The sequence below is a fragment of the Mixophyes fleayi genome, assembly GCF_038048845.1.
Source record: "Mixophyes fleayi isolate aMixFle1 chromosome 12 unlocalized genomic scaffold, aMixFle1.hap1 SUPER_12_unloc_2, whole genome shotgun sequence".
Classification (NCBI taxonomy): domain Eukaryota; kingdom Metazoa; phylum Chordata; class Amphibia; order Anura; family Limnodynastidae; genus Mixophyes; species Mixophyes fleayi.
Window position 1 is genome coordinate 946,724 of NW_027445896.1, and position 22,902 is coordinate 969,625.

The 22,902-nt window shown below is 40.7% G+C and overlaps 2 protein-coding genes across 6 annotated transcripts in view; one reads left to right on the top strand and one right to left on the bottom strand.

The window, feature by feature from the left end:
- LOC142112086 (SLAM family member 5-like) overlaps positions 1–10,741 on the top strand; it is a 50,777-nt gene extending 40,036 nt beyond the window's left edge. For both annotated transcript variants that reach the window (XM_075193932.1, XM_075193931.1), the window contains exons 6-7: positions 5,377–5,505; positions 7,201–10,741. In XM_075193932.1, coding sequence (XP_075050033.1) covers positions 5,377–5,466 — 90 coding nt within the window. In that variant the 3' untranslated portion in view covers positions 5,467–5,505; positions 7,201–10,741. The remainder of the gene's footprint in view (positions 1–5,376; positions 5,506–7,200) is intronic.
- LOC142112083 (SLAM family member 5-like) overlaps positions 1–22,902 on the bottom strand; it is a 346,313-nt gene that overhangs the window by 291,511 nt on the left and 31,900 nt on the right. For all 4 annotated transcript variants that reach the window (XM_075193929.1, XM_075193928.1, XM_075193926.1 and 1 more), the window contains one exon: positions 22,165–22,233. In XM_075193929.1, coding sequence (XP_075050030.1) covers positions 22,165–22,233 — 69 coding nt within the window. The remainder of the gene's footprint in view (positions 1–22,164; positions 22,234–22,902) is intronic.

A 22,902-nucleotide genomic window follows, 5' to 3' on the forward strand; every position in this document is an offset into this window, starting at 1 on the left:
GTCTTTGGGTGTATATTACACCCTACACTTCTAGTTAAAGATCTAAAGAAATGGACAAAGGCAGTTTGGTATCTGTCTGCATCAGCCCCCCCCCCCCCCCCATCCACTTGTAGTAAAATAGAACAAAAGCAGCCTGCATAGACTATAGAACTAGAGATTCGAATATACAAAGAAATGGACAACGGCAGTTTGATATCTGTCTGCATCAGCCCCCCCCATCCACTTGTAGTAAAATAGAACAAAAGCAGCCTGCATAGACTGTAGAACTAGAAATTCGAATATACAAAGAAATGGACAAAGGCAGTTTTGTTTCTGTCTCCATCAGCCCCCCCTTCCCCATCCACTTGTGGTAAAATAGAACAAAAGCAGCCTGCATAGACTGTAGAAATAGAAATTTGAATATACAAAGAAAAGGACAAAGGCAGTTTGGTATCTGTCTGCATCAGATCCCCTCTCCACTAAGAGTAAAATAGAAAACTATTCAGCCGTTATATAATCTAGAATATAAATAGAAATTGAGAAAGGCAATTTGGTATCTGTCTGCATCATAATCATCAACATCCTCATTAGCGCCCTCGTCGCCTACACAAATCTCCCCCTCATCCTCTTCTATTTCCAAAGTGGCATCCTCAATTTGTGTATCACCGGCTACACTCGGGCTGTTCAGGCACACATCAGCAGAACTGCTGAAAAGGCCCTTCTTTATGGGTACACTAACAGAATGCTCACGACTAGACATCCCACTGTTGGATGGACTCTCCACAGGGATTGGTGTCATTTCTGATTCAGAGCAAACATTATCCTCTAATTCTTTACTGTTATCTTGCAGCTCGGCTTTGTCGCGTAACAGTAGTTGTGCACCACTTGTAGGCTTGGTAACATTTTTTCATCTGCCACTAATAGACAAAGGTGAAGGCCTCATTCTCTCTTTGCCACTGCGTGTGTAGAATGGCATGTTGGCAATTTTTTTTTTTTATCAGCACTTAACTTTTCCTCAGTTACACTTCTTTTTCGCTTCAACACGGTAAAACAATTTTTGGTGTGTGTTTTCTTGCCTGATTTCAAAAGACAGTGTAGTTTGACATCGCCTTTCCCAGATGACGTACTGGGAACACTACCATCAGGACTGGTGACAGAACCTGGTTGCTCATTTTGCTCATATGTGGACTGCTTTGAATCCATTCTGAGCCCAAAGCACTTGTAGTACTACAAATTGTTTTTGACACTGCTGCAAAATAGGATATTTTTTTACAGCCAGAAAAATTTCTGCCAAAGAATGGGGGACACCACAACAGCACTTGGAGTGCCAGAAACTGAACAAAAACCCTCCTCTCTTCTCCTCTTACTGTTGTAACAACTGGTATTAAGCTTTCAATGGTATTGAATACAATCAATCACTGTCCCAGCGCTGATATAGCCAGTGTGACCTAACCCTGCTTTCTCCCTCTGTCAAATGGCGATGGATTGCTGTGGAGGCGGGTATTTATGCTTTTCAAATCTCGCGAGATCCGAGCTCAGAAAAACGAATACATCACGAGGACGTTTTGCCTCGATTTCGAAACCGAACGGGCGGGAGAGCACCGAGCGCGCTCGGCTCGGTACTCGGATACCCTTAATTCCGTAGGATTCGAATCTCGGGGAACCGAGCCCGCCCATCTCTAATTTAAACCCTGTTGTTTAAATGGACTTTTCGTCCTTTGCTAAATATGCTCATTGGTGCTGCTGATTTCTATCTTATCAGTCTATAGTGTGGGACCTAGTAGATATTCATATGTTGCAGCTGCTACCATAAGATCTTTAATCATTTGTCAGTCACACAAGGAGAGAATACCCTTCAAATAACCGTCTATATACATAAGCCCTCAGGGCATGATTCATTAAGAAAGTTAAGTAAGAAATTAAGTAAGTTTTCTTACTTAAATTTTCTGGACAAAACCATGTTACAATGCAAGGCGTGCAAATGAGTTTTTTTTTATTTTGCACATAAGTTAAATACTTGCTGTTTTTTCATGTAGCACACAAATACTTGATAGCTTATTTGTACACTGAAATTTTAAGTTGATCTAGGAAAAAACAGACAGTATTTAACTTATGTGCAAAATAAAAAACTAATTTGCACCCCTTACACTGTAACATGGTTTTGTCCAGGAGAAAACTTAAGTAAAAAAAAAAGAGTACTTTCCTTAATGAATCAGGCCCTCAATGTGTTGTTTTGAAGGGAATTCAGTGCTCTTTACACTTTCAGATGTTTCAGACTGTGGTTGACCACAATGACGTATATATGTGAGACTTCTCTACTGAGAACACAGAAGATACTTTGTGGAGAATCTTCTGATGAACAATGAAGACGCTTGAGATTCTGCAGCTCTTGTTCAGATCAAGAGATCTGTCAAAGAAGATGCCTGTTTTGATCATTAAGCTGATGTCTGACGGCTATAAAAAAAAAAAAATCCCCCGCTAACTATTAACATTTTCATGAGCTCATCTTCCCATAGTCAGATAAAAAGAACAATACTAACTACATTCATTGGGCCTGATTCATGCATGGATGCAAGCTCGTTTGCATGTTGTATATTGCATGAAATCACGGTGCATGCCCTGAAATTTAACTTGCACCAATGAGCGCAATTGCTTGGAATTCATGTCCGAACACAAATGACACAACTGCATACGACTTGGAGGGTGGAAGAGGGGTGAGAAGGGAAGGACGAACATAGGCACAGTTCACAGTAAGGGTGTACCAGTGCAGATGCGGCCAACTCAAGCCCTGGGTTTTTCATAAGTACGCTTGTATCAGCGTATCATTTGCACCGGCTACAGCGGCAAACACAGAATTTGTATAGGGGGGTTTCCACACCACGCCGCCAGTGGGCATGACCAGCATGCATGAGGGCGTAGCTATAATATTAGACAGTGCTTGGCTGCTCTCCAACTCTTCCTATCCCCTTAATATACATGGGCAATGCTGCGTGCACTACTGTTAGGTGCACACAGCTCTCCCTTTTCAAGCAGAGTCATGTGAAGCGGGGGCAGGGTCCAGCCACCTCAATTATAAAGTGCCCAAGGCTTGGCGGGGGGTTCCCAGGCACTAGGAAACCCCCCCCCCCCTCGGTTTGAATATGGGCTACAGGGCAGGTGTAAGTGCCGACTGATAGTGATGACTAACACGGCGTAGTCTTTGTTTTAAAAATTCAATGTAGTTTTGTGTATTAATAATTAACAAACAAAATCTGTTGTGGAAGGTTACACTGAACGGCAGGTTCTAACTTCAGCCCCACATTAGGTTCGGATTACTTAACCTCCTTCTTAAATATCATTCTCACCTAACCCTACCCCCTTTCCTAAACCAGAAGACTCATGGGTTGCATACCAGGAGTCATGCAGTTAGGAGAAGCCAGATGTGGACTACCAGTAGCTGTTGAGAATTGCACAGTGCTGTTTGAAACCCGATCCCCCGTGTCCCATTTGGAAAACATCTGGGCACAATCCGTTCCACCGATGGCAGGATTGAGTGTTCATAAACTGGAAATAACCTTACATGTCTGCTAATTGGAGATGATGGTTAAAAACGTAACGTGACGTTGTCCTTTGAGCTTTTAACTGTTTCAAATGCGAAACGAACAACTCTAAGGAAACAAGTGATTATAAGAACAGGAACTATTATCCCATCTGTAATCCATTATTCATAGATCCTTTACAATTGTAGGCTTTCTCTTAGATGTTCGGCTTTTGTGTAATTATGAAACTTGATCGTAGGGTGTGCCAACACAGAGACAGTCTTTGTTAATGCATTTGAAGTAATATTCTATAATTGTGGTCAGTTGTTTTGAAGCTGGAAGATCAAGGGAATAACAATCCTTTTTAAGTTAGAGAAAAAAATCCCTTAGGACTAGAAAGTGCATACTTCATACTATGATATATGGTTACACAAATTAATATTCTGTGCTGGTTCCAGTATCCCCTGATCACATGACATTTAATTGGTACTTCAACAATGTATATTGTATGTTGTGTACTTTACATTATATGATGAAGTTTTATACACCTTTTTATGATTTATCGTAACATATAGATATGATTATTAGAATGTTAGCTCTCCATCGAGCAGGACCATTCCTAGCCTTTGTTTTCACGTCTGAATTTACTTTGTTTATCTTGTATGACCCTGTTCTATGTATGCTTTGTTTTTTTGTGCACTGTAAAGCATTGTGGCACCTCCCAAAACAATAACGGTAATAATATAATGATAATCTGCTGTATGGCACATCAGTGTTCTCTCCAGCCGGGTGGGGTCAGTGTAATACTTTGCAATAATATTGAAAAATGTGGAGGTTATTTGCCCACATCTGCCAGGACTGGTCAGACTCATGGCCAGTGGTCTAACACACGCTGCTGGCTGTAGTGCTTACATACCCTGTTATATTAGTAGAAACAATGGCTTATTCTATTATAATAGGACTCTGTTGGGCTCCAATTACTGTGTCATTTAGCCAACAACAGCATCTTGAACTGACTAGCAAGAAAAGCTCTTTGCACTCCTTTGCTCAAATCAATGACTTTGGCTATGTTCCGCTGCAGCGGGGGCCGGGTATAGACAGAGGAATACCCTTCCCCCTGCATATCACAAAGCTGTTGGAACAGGTACATGTTTAGGTGCATTCTCCTAGAGTGTGTCCGACCAAAGCTGGAAAGTATGAGCTATATAGTTGCTCTGACTGGCAAAAGGTGGTTTTCTAACAGATGTTGAAATCCAAGTCACCAGTATGACCTCCCAACCAGAGGCTGCTCTTCATGACCGAAGTGCTCCATAGCCCAACTCCATCACATTCCAGCATGAATCCAACCAATACATCTATTCTATTAGTCATGGCTGGAAGCCGCGTAAAAGGAAAAAGCATTATGTTGAGGAAACGGGGGAGTCAGGTGTCCACGTAATTCTGATAGGCTTGGGCCAGGGCTAAGTGGCTTTTCTACAAATAGGGTCCTGGCTGGAATGTCCCGCTGGGACTCATCATTCACACAATAAGATATTGGTGGCCTTCGCCTGGTTTATAAAACGCTAAAAGACCATGCAAGTAAAATGTGTAAACACTGTAAAATCCATAATCCCCAAATCCCTACTTTTGTTTTTATATGAGCAGACATCCGTTCAGAAGTTGATCACTACCCTCTGTCACATATCTGTGAAAGTTGGTTTCACAACTCAGTTTGTTACAGCATACAGTACATTTATTATTCCAAGTCAACAATTTATTATTTACTTCCATTACCACTATACATATCACATTATTTAGCCCGGGAAGCGGCTAGTTTGATTGAACTATGCAAGACTGATACTGCTATAATTTACTTGTTTTTTTTGTTTTTTTATTGCAGACACTTTACTATAATGAGGGAGTCGCTCCTCCACAAAGCACAAAAGCAGAGACGATCTACACTACTCTGCAACATCCAAGACCAAAATGAACGTGGCCAATGGAATACTCAAGAGCGTGGATTATGGAGGTGAGACATTGGCTACTGCGGAGCACTGACTTCTCTGTATGGTGCATAGAGGATAATGTAGGGTGTTACATTATATCACCTTCAGAAAGCATGTACCATTCAGAGGCACAGGTTCCTCTCGGTGCACCAGAACTAGAGATGCTCAGGCTCGGTTTCCTGACAACCGTATATACCCGAACTTAGCAGATCCAAGTACCGACCTTCGCGCTTTTTCGGATTTGAAAACGAAGCAAAACATCATTGTTACGTCGTAGGATCTCAGATCTCGTGATTTTTGGATTCCTGTTTAAGATCCAACATAACGGTGGGTGGGAGGGAGGGAGGGCCCAAGGACAATTCCATCTTGCACCATTTTTCTTTTCTGCCACTGCTGTGTGCCAATGTTTCCTAGATGTGCTAGGAACTCCCGTGTGTTTGTGTCATTGCTCTGTCGCTTACCATCCAGCCAGGTCGCTGCAGTATTTGCCGGAAAGTGTATGAAAATAATATTGGGATCGGCGAGGTGGTCAAAATTGACTGCAAATTACTTGAAATTAGTGTTGTTGGGGTTAAGAATAATGTAGGAACAAAAAAAGTGCAAAATTATATGATTTTTGCATATTTTAGGATTTTTTCTAAAAAAGCCAAAACCAAAACACATGAGGGCGGTTTTGCCAAAACAAAAACAAAAACACGAAGCTAATCCAGAACCAAAACCAGTTCACAGGGGTCAGTGAGCATCTCTAGTTATAACCCATAAACACTTCACTACCATTCATGATACCAATCAGATTAGGATGGGTGCCGTGGCAATACATTCATTTGGTTGACTTTAGACGCAGCACAAGTTAGAAGAACACAACTCCAAGACTATTGAAATCTGTGTCTCCCCTATATGTATGTCAAACAAATAATTATTTACTTGGGATGAGGTCCATGAAGACAGAGTAAAGAAGGAGTTTAATGTCATTTAGTGATTGATATAAAATGTTTTTCCACAGCCCACCCAGCCAGTCCCACACGGCAAGAATGCTGTATACATGAAGACATGTAAGACTTCCTAAAGGAACGGCCCCTTTAAGTTCCCGGGCATGTTGGACCTTTCAATGCCACAGATCTGGCTTTGCACCCTCAGGGAATGAGTCTAAGGGGTAAATGTATCAAGCTGAGAGTTTTCCGGCAGGTTTGAAAAGTGGAGATGTTGCCTATAGCAACCAATCAGATTCTAGCTGTCATATTGCAGAATGTACTAAATAAATGATAGCTAGAATCTGATTGGTTTTTCAAACCCGCCTGAAAACTCTCAGCTTGATACATTTACCCCCAGGACTGGCTAGTGGAGGAGAGGGCGATTTGAGGGTTTTACTGGAAAGAAGAAGAAGAAAGAGGAAGCAAGTAAGAAATAAAAGGGGAAAAAAAAGAAAACACTGCCACCTTGAGGGCGTTAGTGTGAGAAAAAGTAAACCTGAAAGTAGAGAGCAGTGTGCAGTACGGTGACTGGGGGCATTGTGGGAAGAACCTCAGTGAGATCCAAGAACTGGGACTAAAGATCAGCCCTGGCACACAAAAAGTTGGATGTAGAAATTATATCATTCATCACCTTTTCCCTGGTTTATCTAGCATCTAATACACTACCACTATCTCTTCTCTTTGTGTTTGGTTCTCACTGTACCCAGTACCTGCTCTCATGGTGATATTTAATATCTTATTTTTCAGTATAAGCAGACGGACCTGCTTCTTCTACACCTGAGGGGTTCATCACACATAAACGCAAGTGAAGAAAGCTGACCTGTCTGTGAGAATCAAGCATGAAAGACTTTATCTTGGCAAACCTGCATATATGTTGCCATGAAAATAGTATTGTATGTGCCTTTAATTTATCTTGTACCGTTTTCTATATTTAGCTTAGCCATTAATGTAGCAAGAATATAAGCTGGTCACGGTTTACATGGATTGGTCATTTGGGGATTGCCACAATGACAAGAGTCAATGAGCCATACACAGTCTGCACTTGTCAGCATAGGCAAACCGAGGGGGGTTTCCTAGTGCCTGGATACCCCCCCCTCCAAGCCTGGGGCACTGTATAATTGAGGTGGCTGGACCCTGCTCCCGCTTCACACAGCTCTGCTTGAAAAGGGAGAGCTGCGTGCACCTAACAGTAGTGCACACAGCATTGCCCATGTATATTATGGGGATAGGAAGATTTGGAGAGCAGCAAAGCACTGTCTAAAATTATAGCCACACCCCCATGCATGCTGGTCACGCCCACTGGCGGCGTGGTGTGGAAACCCCTCTACAAATCCTGCGTTTGCCCATGTATCAGGTAGCCCAAATCTGATCAATATTGAAATTGGCAAGCAAAATGGCCGGGCTGCAGGGTCAACGGACAGTCCCCACTAAGGTCCCCGGCTGAGCATAATTTTAAGGGCCCACTGCGCGCAAATCCATTTTGCATTGGTGGCTGGCTGACGACCACACCGTGGCCACCCAGAAATACAAGCTTATTTTAAAATATTGCTACTAACTGGGGGAGGGCAGCTGTGTAATACATAGCTATCAAGGCAATGAGACAACAATTGGCGCGCTGGCTAGCCAGATTGGGGCTTTCAGTTTTGCTGATTAAAAATAAATGAATAAAACTGGTAAAAAAAAATAGAGAAAGAATAAAAACATATTGAAAAAATTAAAAGAATAAAGCATTTTCAAATTGTTTACATCTGTTATCACCATTATAAGATGGCAATGACAAATTTGGCATTGCGCCGATAGCCGTCGAAAGTTAGTATTGGGGTTTAGCGGGTGTGTTACCGTCAGCGATAACCCTTCCCTGTATAGAGCGACCCAAAAAGATCTGTCACAAACAAAAACACCTTTTTGTAGGCAATATGGTTTTCACCCATTGACAAATCTGCCCATTAGAGGGATTAGGAGTATGTTGCACCTTTTGCTAGTATGTTACCACTTCTATGCTTCCCTTTGTTAATTCTGAAACCAATACTCTTAAAAAAAAAAAGTAAATGTATTTATAGACATATACCTAATATGTTAAATCTCACTTGTGTGTGTACATGGCCACATGTTGTCTATATTGTATATAATGTATATATAAGTAGTGTGCAGTTTTATATATTTATTTGCAATCCAGAATATTATGTTGACACTTGATCTGCATTATCTGTCCCTCTTTTGGTCCACTCACATACCTTTTGCCTTCTTTTGCCTCCAAGGGGTATATTTACTAAACTGCGGGTTTTAAAAAGTAGAGATGTTGCCTATAGCAACCAATCACATTCTAGCTGTCATTTTGTAGAATGTACTAAATAAATGAGAGCTAGAATCTGATTGGTTGCTATAGGCAACATCTCCACTTTTTCAAACCTGCAGTTTAGTAACTATACCCCCAAATGTCTCTCACCTCTCACCTCCATCTCACCCTTCCGCCAGTCCACAATGGGACATTCATGGAAGAAAGGCTTTATTGAAATGATAAACAAATTCACTGGAACACTCACACTGTCATATGATTCCCCCAAACTCCTGAAGGCATGAAAAACATCTCTACGCATACGCTTACAGCTGCTACAAAATCGTTGAATACTTTATCAGCATTATAGGCAGTACTTCCGCATCCCTCATCAGATGTTTAATAATGTAAACATCTTGTGAAGCTTATACAAACATACAAATTAATCTAAGACAAATATTAATTTTGCTTAAGTGCCTTTAGCTGTTTTTGTCATCTTCATCCTGGTTCCACGACCTAGCAAAAGAAATGACAGAAGAGAGCTCTTGTGAATTGCTTAGGATGAGGGTTAACCCTAACTCCTAACCCTAATATCCCTAGCACCCCCAACCCCTAAAACAGTACTTACATGACATAAATGACAGGCGAGTCCGTACATCGCCGCTTTAAGACAAGTCGCGGTTGATGATGACGTCATTTTCTCCAGCAGGCAAGACAGGTAGTCGTGATGTGAAGTCTTCTGCATTCCGGTAAGCAGGGTTTTTTCACAGATCAGTGTAGTCTTCATTCGGAATCCTCATGTCGTTCTGTCCTGTGTCGGGGTACTCAGTACCGTTAATAGGTACTACACCCATTTATACAAATAGTTCCTTTTTTATTGCAAGGACAGAAGCAAAAGAGAAGGTGTAAGAAATACATATACTGTAGTACATATGTGTAGCAAAAAATAGAGTTCTAAATAGCTGACTTATACCAAATAGAATTAAATGTGCCTGTTACTTAAAATTAAAATAAATTACACAATTCTTATGAGCACAGGATTATATTACATATATTTTAGGAGTTAATAGTGGTATTTCACATTTTAAAAGGGATCTGGTGCAGTGGTAAATCTATATCTCTATGTGGTGTTCCAGATCGTAGCGATAGTACATTTTTATAGACAATTTAGAATCCAAGGACCTTGTAATTTTACTTGGTATGATCCACTGGCTCTCACCCTCACCCCCACACCCACATAAGATATCCTCTCTCATGCCTCCTAAGATCTGCCTAACTCCGTGCTTCTCTTGTGGAACTCTCTACCTTTCCCTCCTTACCAGACTCTCTTAGCCTACAAACTGCCAAAAGTTCTCTCAAAACCCACCTTATTACTATGGCCTATCCTAACCCCACCTAATGCTACTCTTTGTGGGCACTACTAACTACCATCTGGTCCTTCTAACGCGTATTATCTCAAAGTTGCCCTCTCCCTCTAGGCTGTAAGCTCCCATGATCCGGGTCATTGGTACCCTCTGCCGCATGTCTGCACTTTCTCCATCAACCTCGTATGTCCTTGTTTTGCGTCTATATATGATTTGTTTTGGTTGTGATCCTTTGTTATACTGTCTGGCAATGGATATATTAGTGGTGCTTTGTAAATAAACGATGATGACAATGATTATGAGGGGTAATGAAGGATGTCGGCGGGTTAAGGGGGAAAAATGTGGGTTTAATGATCGATGGATGAATGTTTGCCTTCAAATGATGAAATACAATTCCTGTGTTGCTCCCGCCTGTGCCCGACAGTCCTTTCCTCTGCTTAATGGCCTGTTGGCTCCAGAATATTGAATACGATCCGGGGCAACGGTTGAGGCTCAGTAGGCCCTAAAGCAGAGAACAAGACTGAATTTCATTGCAGTCTTTTATTATATGTAATATCAGTATTATAAGTTATATTAATGTGTATATATTGTATTTAACTTTTTTTCAACCTACTTCTTTTCTTTAATAAATGTCATTATTTGCAAAACACTTTGTTAGTCCATTTCTACAACATTTCTTATCATGTATACAGAATCGACAGCATAACCATCTTCAAATGCACATATATGGTTTTGACGTTTTATTTTTCTGATAAGACTGTGTGAGATATATGTTAATTATTACACAGTATCCATGTACAACCAGCGGTCGAAGTGAAAATTTAGAAGCGGCAGTACGGAAAATGTAACTGAATGAAGATTGATAGTTTTTTCAATGAAAGCAGTAGGTGAAGGGGCGGCATGCCACCATCTACCAGCCAACTTCCACCACTGGGTACAACGTCAGGAAATTTCCAACCAATTAAGCTTAATTGATGCAACTTTTGTTTTTTTTATAGTACCAGTTGGTGTTTCAATTCTGAACAAAACAATAACATATCAGACATTGTTGGGTCCATTGTACTGTGTGCCATTTGGTACTATAATGTTCCCCCAATGATTTCTACTGTCCCTATCTAGAGAATCATCATAGGACCATTTTCATTTGAATCTGTTGGATTTTTCTATTTAAACTCTTTATTATTCTATTTTATATTTTTATTACATTCTGGTTCATGGTTATATGCTTTTTATTGGATGTAGAAGAAACTTTACTGGACATTTTGGTTAGAATATAGACATTTTTATTCGCCATTCCTGCCGCTCTGATTGCCAGAGGGGCATTCGCTTGCAGGACCAAGAGCAGCAACACCTCCATCTGCAGACTCTCCACCACCATTGCTATTCCTCCTTGCGTGGCTGATCCTCCAGTCTCACCTCCTCACCTGGATCCTTTCTAGCTCCCCTCTCCTCAGATCCATAAGAAGCTGTTATTTTCCTGCAGATGACTACAGAATTCCTCCCAGTCGACCTTCCAGCTGGAGCTATACTGTGCCCAACAGGTGCTCCTGAATCGTCCCAACATGGGAGCTATAAATGTGAGAGAGGACCAGTGGGAGGTTTAATAACTAAGACCATGGGCCATGGCCACTGAGCCAGCTGGTTTTGGCTTGAAATTCAGACCACTAAGCCACTCCCCTGCTCCCACTAGTGCTATAGACATAGTTTGGCCAGGTTTAAGAACTAAGACCATGCCCACTGAGCCAGATTGTTTTGGCTTGAAATTCAGACCACTAAGCCACTCCCCTCCTCCCACTAGTGCTATAGACACAGTTTGGCCAGGTTTAAGAACTAAGACCATGGCCAGTGAGCCAGCTGGTTTGGGCTTTAAATTCAGACCACTAAGCCACTCCCCTCCTCTCACTAGTGATATAGACAGTTTGGACATGTTTAAGAACTAAGACCATGGCCACTGAGCCAGCTTGCTTTGGCTTGTAATTCAGACCACTGAGCCACTCCCCTCCTCTCACTCGTGCTATAGACACAGTTTGGCCAGGTTTAAGAACTAAGACCTTGACCACTGAGCCAGCTTGCTTTGGCTTGAAATTCAGACCACTAAGCCACTCCCCTTCTCTCACTAGTGCTATAGACAAAGTTTGGCCAGCGTTTCTTGAATATCAGACATGTCGAAAAAAAGATCACACATCAAAGCCACTGACATGTGGAAATGCTTATCACTGCAAACTAACATCTGAGAACATTTCGGACTTCCTTCTATATATAGCTCACTATGTTTATAACCTACCACCAGGTTCCTTTTAATAACCCACTCACTTTACATTCATATGTAACCTTCTTACTTTTATACCTTTAACTCCACTTATTCAGTTCAGTTGTGTTTCCCTTCAACAAATTTTCATTCGCTCCATTCATTCTATTAGTAACCATCTAATCCTGATATAGTAGCAATGTAAACTTGAACTTATGGATAGTTAACTAGACCCGATATCGTTAGTTATTCATGTCTATATGAATAATACCAACATAATTACAACAGAAATTTAACTGGCACATCTATTGCCAGAATACACTGGGACTTTTTTATATGGTGGACGGACAAGTTATATTAGAACCAATCAATGTAATCGGGATTTATGAGACTTGTCTACCACAGTGGCCCTGATCATTAGGCCATAGTGAGCCAGTTTCCTTCAACATGGGGAAATCTAGCTATAGATATCTTGGGTCAGCGGTATCAATTATATAACCATATTAGAGACAGAAATAATAGGTCTCTATGGTATCTCAGTCATAAGAATAAGATATATCACTTCCTTGACAGGTCATTACTCCTTCGTATTACCGCTGCTCGTATAGCCATGACTAACTAACTAACTAACTATATCAGGTCTAACTAACTGTCCATAAGTTCAAGTTTACATTGCTCCTATATCAGGAGTAGATGGTTACTAATAGAATTTCAACACAGCGAGGGGAACGCCGACGCGCGTTCCGCTTACTCGCTTTGCCCAGGCAACTTTAATAGGTCTCTATGGTATTATCAGTCATAATTTTAATGAATTTGACTTCCTAGACAGGTCATTACGCCTTCAAATTACTGCTCCTGTATAGTGATAATGTAAAAATTCACCTTATATAAGAGGTGATTTCATTTTACTAACACACATAAATAAACAATCAAACAGACACAGGACACAGGTGGTTGCTAGGATTTATTAAGAAAAGCTTGATGACCATTTAGAATCCTAGCAGGAATAATTTATTCAATCATGACAACATATAATATATTGCGATTTATATAAATGATCACAATATATGAGAACTCTACAGCGAGGTTGGTGGCAGTGCTACCATTTTAAATCACTTATTCTCTTTTTTTCACTTTAAAATCACAATCACTATTTTGGCTTTTATATTTCACTACTCGTTAGGCTCTGAAAATGATGGGAAATCCTCTCCTCTTTTCATTTTTAAGAATGTCCCAATAAAGATTATTGTTTTAATGGTTATTATTTTCTGGATCATAGAGTGCCCCAATGTGTGTAATTTTTTTCTCTCTCTCTGTTTTTTGATCCTCACAATCATCATCACCATTTACTTATATAGCGCCACTAATTCCGCAGCGCTGTACAGAGAACTCACTCACATCAGTCCCTGCCCCATTGGGGCTTACAGTCTAAGTTCCCTAACACACACACACAGACTAGGGTTTGTTAGCAGCCAATTAACGTACCAGTATATTTTTGGAGTGTGGGAGGAAACCAGAGCACCCGGAGGAAACCCATGCAAACACGGGGAGAACATACAAACTCCACACAGATAAGGCCATGGTGGGGAATTGAACTCATGACCCCAGTGCTGTAAGGCAGAAGTGCTAACCACTGAGCCACCGTGCTGCCCATCTGCTCATCTGTTGCAGGCATACGTAAGTATTTCAGGCATTGCGTTCAGCTGATTAAACTACTTGAAAGTTGGTTCAGAAGGAAAAAATAAATATTACCTTGAATTCTCTAGCTACACTTACGGCTCTCTGTCCACAAATGTGGAAACGTTTAGCTATTGATGATGTATTTTATTGTCAAACACACATTCAGAGGGATTGATGTCACACAGGTGCTAGGGGGCTATTTACTGAAAAGAGAGGTGCAGCAGCTGTAGTAAATATTACTTTATTTTTGGCAATACACAGCCAGTTATGAATAATGTCATCTGTATCTCATCTGCGTTCATTGCTGCAAAGTCATTATAGTTGTTCTAATCAGCTGTCCCTCCGTCGTGGTCTGAATAATCTCTGTTCTAAGGTTGCCATCGCAACTGTGATCTCATGGATATTTGTTCCTGTTATAGATTACTGACAAGTGATATGCTCCAGCTGTCATGCATTATCTAGGAGCTAACACCGAGGAGCCTGCAGGATGCCTATTAAATTACTGTTACCTGGAACCATCCAACGCCATAATGGGCTTCATTGACGTCTCTTCTTGTTTACTTATAAACCATCTCCTGACATCTGTTTCCTGGAGTCTACAGCCAACAGAACATAATGAATGTTTTAATGTACAGTAATCGATCACTGTAGGGCATTTCCATCAATAAGTTATGAAGCATCTAGTGCATTAGTGCACTTTCAAGACTAACGTTCTCAATCATTAGATTACTGTATTATTATTACTATTATGTATATAATTCTTATTTATATTAGGATAATCCACATGTTCTTACATCAGAATGTGTTTATTATATGTTTTACCTTCAAAACTCCTCCCTTAATATTGACAGACAGCTGATTCTACCAATCATGTGACACTGCCCCTCGGGAATACACCATTTGCCATGTGATCCCCACAAAACAGGTTAGGGTGTGAGCTTCCTTGCGGAACATTTGCACTCTACTCAGTGATGATGGTGCAGGCAATGGCACAGTTTGGGGTGGGGTGGCACACGATTGGCGCAATGAGTTACCATTTCATCATTATCATTTATTTATATAGCGCCACTAATCCTGCAGTGCTGTACAGAGAACTCACTCACATCAGTCCCTGCCCCATTGGAGCTTACAGTCTAAATTCCCTAAAATACACACACAGATCAAAAGAGACTTAGGGCAATTTAATAGCATCCAGTTACCCTACTAGTCTGTTTTTGGAGTGTGGGAGGAAACCAGAGCACCTGGAGGAAACCCACGCAAACACGGGCAGAACAGGCAAACTCCTCACAGATAAGGCCATGGTTGGGAATTGAACTCATGACTCCAGTGCTGTGAGGCAGAAGTGCTAACCACTGAGGCACCATGCTGCCCCCAACCATTTGGTAGGAAGGGGAGGAGCTGAGATAACGATCCATCTCAGTGAAGTCTGAAAAGCATGTTTGCTGGATGTGTACTTTTGGGGGTAAATCTAAAATTACATAAATAATGACATTTAAAAAAAATGGAACGTGTGCGTCTGTGTGGTATGACACTATTACTGTGGGAATTTTTATTTATTAACAGTTTTGTAAACAGAAAAATATATCTTATATCATTCACTAATTTATTTTCTCCTTGAATATGGCAGAAAATGTTTCTATGAAAAGTTTTTCCACTGCACAGAACAGTCATAATCATCATCACCATTTATTTATATAGCACAACTGATTCTGCAGCACTGTACAGAGAACTCACTCACATCAGTCCCTGCCCCATTGGAGCTTACAGTCTAAATTCCCTAACACACACACATACACACTAGGGTCAATTTTGATAGCAGCCAATTAACCTACAGTTGTGTTTATGGAGTGTGGAAGGAAACCAGAGCACCCGGAGGAAACCCATGCAAACTCCTCACAGATAAGGCCATGGTCGGGAATTGAACTCATGACCCCAGTGCTGTGAGGCAGAAGTGCTAACCACTGAGCCACCGTGCTGAGTTAAGTTATAAGCAAGGACAAGGAATGCAATCTACACTGTCTCTAATAAATGAAGGCTTTGCAAGGGGAGAACCCTCCATCGCTGGTTTCCATACCACAGTTTCTCAGGGGAGGGCTCGGCAATGCCGCTCTAGCCTCTCTGGCACCTGCTCGGCTTTCAGAAGGGGCCCCTGATCTGGTGCCTGCACAATGAAGCCCCAATCAGGAGTTCACTGCGCATGCGCAGGGTCCCCGCAAGCTCAAAACAGGCCGTGTTCTGCTGTTCTGAGAGCAAATCGGGATCCTCAGAGGGTGACCCAGCATTGCCAAGAACCCCTCATCTAACCTGCAAGTAACTCCTAGGGCTAGATTTACTAAGCTGTGGGTTTAAAAAAGTGGGGATGTTGCCTATGGCAACCAATCAGATTCTAGCTATCATTTTGTAGAAGGTACTAAATAAATGAACTCTAAAATCTGCAATTCTGGTTGTCTTCTCCCTCCATCTTTGACTATTGGCAATGTAGCCATCATCTTTGGGTGTATATTACACCCTCAACTTGTAGTTAAATAGAAAAAAAGCAGCCTGAATAGGCTGAACAATATAAAAATAAATGGACCAAGGTAGTTTGGTGGGTGGCTGTCTATGACCCCCCCCCCCTCCACTTGTAGTTAAAGAGAAAAAAAGCAGCCTGCATAGACTGAACAATATAAAAAATAAATGGACCAAGGTAGTTTGGTGGCTGTCTATGACCGCCCCCCCTTCCACTGTAGTTAAATAGAAAAAAAGCAGCCTGCATAGACTGTAGAGTTAGAATATTAAAAGAAATGGACAAAGGCAGTTTGGTATCTGTCTGCATCAGACCACTAGATTCACTAAGCTGCGGGTTTGAAAAATTGGGGATGTTGCCTATAGCAACCAATCAGATTCTAGCTTTCATTTTGTAGAAGGTACTAAATAAATGAAAGCTAGAATCTGATTGGTTGCTATAGGCAACATCCCCACTTTTTCAAAGCCGCAGCTTAGTAAATCTAGCCCTTAGTTTCATCGAACCTCGCAGTATCAAATGCAACACATGTGTTTATTGGTCTCAACGACTTTATCGTATGAGCTGCCTTAAGAAGTGTTCAGTCACATCCACTGGACTTGTAAGCTAGGATCATTATCTATTGAACTACTAGCGACTGTGCTGGAATTGGACCCCTTAGCTATCACACTCTGACACATACCCTCTGAATAACATGGACATTAATTCAAAGGATTGAATGTGGTTCAGTTGGATTTATACTAGGTTTACACCACTTGTCATTATCTATAACAGCCAAACCTGATTCATATGTAAGATTCCGTTTACGTTTCCAAATTCGTTTGGATGATTTGGTGACCTCTTGGTTGAATAGATCGATATTGTTTTATAAGATTGTAATAATGTACTTATGCGTTTTAAATAAATTGTGTTTTAGTCCACGTCTCACAGAGAAATACACAGTTGAGACACAGGAATGCAATTAAGGTGTAATAGCACATATTAGAAATGATCAATATTAATATTAGATTCCAATTTACATACCAGTCAATGAGCGCTTAAAGTTTAAGCATATTTCCAGTTTCTAGGGAGGGATACTCTGTGTTAACGCTGCTCTTACAACAATAGGAGTAGAGCCTTACTCCTTCGCTTTGCTGGTCATATTAAACACATTATCACAATTTTATGGCATTTTTATTGCAATGCTTTATTCCGTCATCTGCACCCACCCTCCACCTAAAATGAAGGAAGTCTGTGTGTTACTCACAAGATTAATGGCCACGTGGACAGTCATATGATTAACTGATGATGCACAACATGTGGTTTTAAGACAGATACTTCCGTTTTTTCCCACTTTGTAGTCATCATTGTGGTGCTTTCAATGAGTAAGAGGCTTTATTTTAACCTTCTCGTTTTTTTTTGCAGACAGTTGGGATAATGGTTAACAAGGCTGATTCCCAGCACTGGAGCCTCAGATTGTATTACTGTATTTATAGGCGTTAATAGTTTAAATCTCTTCCTACACTCCAACGTGATAGTGTTTGGTTATTTGTCTTCTAACTAACCTGACCCTGGTGTTTGTGTTCCTGAGTTAGGATCGTTAGATCGCAGGCATCTTTAGGATCTCCCCTTGGGAGAGCCCAGAGGGGAGATCCTGTTGCGGAACGGACAGCGACATTAGGCCCCACCCCTCGCTGCTCAAATGCCACGATTCGTAGAAGAATACAGCCGGGAGCAGGATTCGGATGATGCCATTCGCTGTGAATCGCGTCATTAGGCCCCGCTTAATTACGTGCAATGAGCAGCTATTTTTTTTAGTCTGTTCATGTATACAGAATTTTTGTACATGTTAATGTTTTAAACAAAGAACAACGGGGGTTTGGCAGTTGTATTTTAGCATGTCACTTCAGATAAAACTGTTCACAGACAGGTGTTTCAAGCAGGGGAGGGCTGGCAAATTTTAGCCCAGGGGGGCAAGACTAGACTCAGCAGCCTATTAGGAACATTTTAAAGGGAAAAAAAATGCAGCCCAGTGACCCAGCTCAAGGTAGCCTACTATGGAACCGGCCTGGGGGGGCACATGTCCCCTTTCCCCCAGCCCAGCCTACCACTGTTTTCAAGACACCGGTCTGCCTGGAGTGGTGGTGGTGTGTTTGCCTTATCACCGATCTTCCTGTCTCCTTGGCTCAACCACTCAGCTGTAGCTCAGTCTGTCTCACCTCAAGCTCCTGTGGCTCAAACAGGGATCCTTGCACACGTAGGTTAGGTAACGGTGAAGCAGGTGCAGCCTCAGTGGTGAGAGGAGGACAGCAATGTAAGAAGATGGTTGTGCTATGTGATAGTTTAAGGAGCTATATGAGCTTGGATGCTCAGTTGCAGAACAAAAGCATAATTATAATGCAAAGTTTGGGCAGCACAGTGGCTCAGTGGTTAGCACTTCTGCCTCACAGCGCTGGGGTCATGAGTTAAATTCCCAACCGTGGTCTTATCTGTGTGGAGTTTGTATGTTCTCGCCATGTTGGCGTGGGTTTCCTTCGGGTGCTCTGGTTTCCTCCCACACTCCAAAAACATACTAGTAGGTTAATTGGCTGCTATCAAATTCATCCTAATTTGTGTGTGTGTTAGGGAATTTAGACTGTCAGCTCAGATGGATCAGGGCTTGTATAATAATAATTGTACCTTAACTCCTCTGGTATCACACCAAAGTGTAAAGTAACACAGTTCGTCTACGGCTATTGTGTGTTTTTTATTATGTACCTTTGTGGGTCCAGATGGCTGATAACGTCTGTGTTTATCTGCAGGGTCCTATTTACATGCCAACAACAGTTAAAGACTATAAAGTTCACCTATTTTGCTATCTTTATTATATCCTATTTGCAGGTCAGATAACTATAAAAGAGAGCTTGTATAAGATACTTTCCATACACCTGCTGCCAGGTTTAACGACCAACCAACTATACTAAATAAATAAAGCTTCTTTCAGTATTCAAATAATTAGACGTGGCAAAAAGCATAAAACCTACTTATGCAGATCTGTGTGTTGAGGAGATCCTAACACAGACAAATGACGTACAATAACATAAAAGAGAAGGTAAAGATGGCTCTGCCTAAATAAAGTTACAATCTAAAAAGGTATGGGGAACAATTGATATATAAGGAAAATAAATTAAAACAACAAAAAGATATGAAGAACTGTCAACTATAGCAGCACTTGACAACATGGCCTTATTTATTGTGGAACAACAGCTTGTGGTCGCAATGCCTGCTGCAGAAGATAGGTGGCAGTAAAGTGTCATTACTGACAACTGCACATTCCTTTTCTCTTACTGCAATGAGCACCTTGATAAAGGTCAAGTAGTTAGTACTAAGCAACCTCACGTGTACACAGCCTTTATAAGTTGGAATTTTGTTGATGCTTAAAATTGTCTTGTTTTGCGCGCCCATAACTCATGATCGTACGTTCTCCAACTCATCAGCAACATCTTTGTTCCTCATCTCATGAATAAATGTAACAGTGTGTTTGGGATAGTTACCTCAGCCAAGTGGTGCCATTACATTTTGATCATGACTCAAAATGGACAACTCTGCAGGGGCAGAAAGCGGGTGGGGGTTGACCCTGCTGTGGTTGAGAGGACCAATGAGAATCTTTAGTCATGGACACTGCGGCTTCTGATTGGTGTTTCCTCTCACTTCCCTCTTCCGTTTTAAAGGGCTGTATTATCCCTGATGCATGCTGAACCTCCACATCTACTGTACCACCTAAGAACCTTGGGATAGTCAAATGAATCATTCATAACTGATATACAGTATAATATTGATTTGAAATGCACAGTCATCATCTCAACATAATTAGTGGCATAAACACAAGTTGTGTGAACAATTTTACAATCCCTAATCATCTTCCTAAAAAATACCCCAACTTGTAACAGAAGAACTTGTCCAGAGCCTGAACCATAATGTTGACTAATTTAGTTTTTTCAGTTTTTTCAGTTAAGATCCTTAATGAATCAGTCCCTGGAATGTAAACTGAACTGGTGCCAAGATGATTCAACGGGGCCAACACATCATTCTACTACTACTCACAAATGGGCTTCTCCGCCAGATGTCATCAGGAACAACAACAACAATGAGTAACTGGGAACATTATAAAGTAGGGAGTTTCTCTGTGAAATGTATGAATAGCACATATCCACCAGCTGTCTGAAGCTAGAAATAAGCACAGTGCTTTCCCTGTGTAAACATAAGTTAATGCATTAAAAACCCACAATCTAATGAATGATACAAAACAACACAAACATAAAAGGGAAAAAACAGATATTCAAAGTTTCTAAAAACTTGTCAAATTAATTTATAATAATTACAATTATCCAATGTATGTTTCTCAAAGTTCTTAGTTCACATGAAACATTCTACAATATATACGTGGAAATTATTTCTTTATTAATTGACCAGCTTCCACTTTAATGTGTATATAAATAAAAAAAAATATACTGCAATAAAGTCTTAATGATATGTACAAATAAACAAACATGTGAAATGCTGAATGTGTAATACACCAACATACTACTCCCCTTTGTGATTGCACTCACAGTAGGGTTACTTGAATTAAGCATATAACACATCTTATGGTAATAGTGTCTCTCCAACCAACATAAAACACGACTCCTGGTTGTTCTTATCACACGCGTTTCGCCATAAGTGAATCTATTCCACTCACATTCAGAGGTCAGATGAAAAAAAAATTGCATTTCTAATAGCCACAGTGGTTACGATGAAACCCGGAATTGGTATGCACAGCAGAAAGAGACGTTTGACCAGAACAACAGTTAGGATGGAACTCTGATCCCGACGTCTTGAAAAATTATTTCCGAATTGAAACGCGTTGGTGCTAGCTGGAGGATCCATAGCATGACTCATGATAATGCCATTCATCTATATCAGCTGCCTGATTATATAGATAATGGCTAAAAAAGGACAGGAGGGAATTTTCTTTATTTGAGTGGAATTCCCTTTCACTGTGGGAGCAAGATCTAACTTTGTGATTGTGAACTGTCTTAGGCTCAAATCCGAAATGTGAGCCGATTCCTGCTGCAGATTTGCTACAAGTCTGTTTCATTCATTGATCTTGTACGGATCCTGTATTTTCACACAGATCACCCCTATGCTGTGGAAACAGGGAGTAACTCTCTGTGGAATCTGAAGAGGTAATACGGAACCTTTTGTTGAAGATCGCCACCCGATTGGTTATTGAGACATAATTTCCCCAACTGTCAGAAGACGCGACGATTGTCTTTATGCTGTTGCAGCACGGAGATACTTTGTGTGATCGGAAAGGATATAGTGAGTGCATCCAATACCACATTTAGAACGCTTGCTGAAGATTTTGATTGCATGGATTTTCAAGACGGGAGACAGGAATCTTTGTGAAGATTGAAGATTACCTATAATTCTGTGTGGGTTTTTTTTGAGACTCTGTTTGATCACCTATTACTTGTATAGAGTGGAACCAGAAGCGCTTTTGATATCCCTCTATTTGTATAATTCTTAATAACCTGAAAATGTAAACTCGGGCAACGCTGGGGACTACTTGTATCGCATATACAAGTATATACATTTGAAGCATTTGTACAACTGTGATTTTTCAATCTGTCACGTGTCTCACATAATTATACACCGTTCCGTCACTTGTTTTCAGTGCAAAATCTTTTTCAGCATTTCTGGATTTAGGTACCTGAAAAAAAAAAAGACAAATATTTTTTGCTTGAATTCAATATAATAGCCTACATGCAATTGATCACACACACATTTAATATCTAAATTACCCAAATGCATGAAAATCCATGACTATGCAGGAGCGCCAACTCTACTCTTTGATTTTGTTCCTATTTTTGCTGAATTTGTGATCTGTAACCTCTTTTTTTTTTTTTAGATATTTTAGGTATGTAGAACTAAAAGAAAATCCATTTGGGCCAAAAAAGAAGCCAGTACAAACTACCAGGTCATATAATGCTCAGTTCACAATTAAAAGCATCAGCAGTGACTGTATATATATATATTACTACCAGTAAAATATACCAATTATCACAGTAATGATTTGGAAGTGCCTCCCATTTCAAGGCTGCTAATCGAGACTGTTCCACCCAAAATTTGGACAGTTGGAGGGAACGGAATAAGAAGACAGGGTTTTGAATCCTAAGAAACCACTGATGTCACCGAGGGGGCGGGACTTGTGATTGTATACTAAGAGGTAGATTTATCAAACATTCTAAAAAGAAAAAGTGGAGGTGTTACCCATAGCAACCAATCAGATTCTAGCTATCTTCTAGAACATGATGTACTAGATAAATGATAGCTGGAATCTGATTGGTTGCTATGGGCAATTTCAGTATCAAGATCAGAG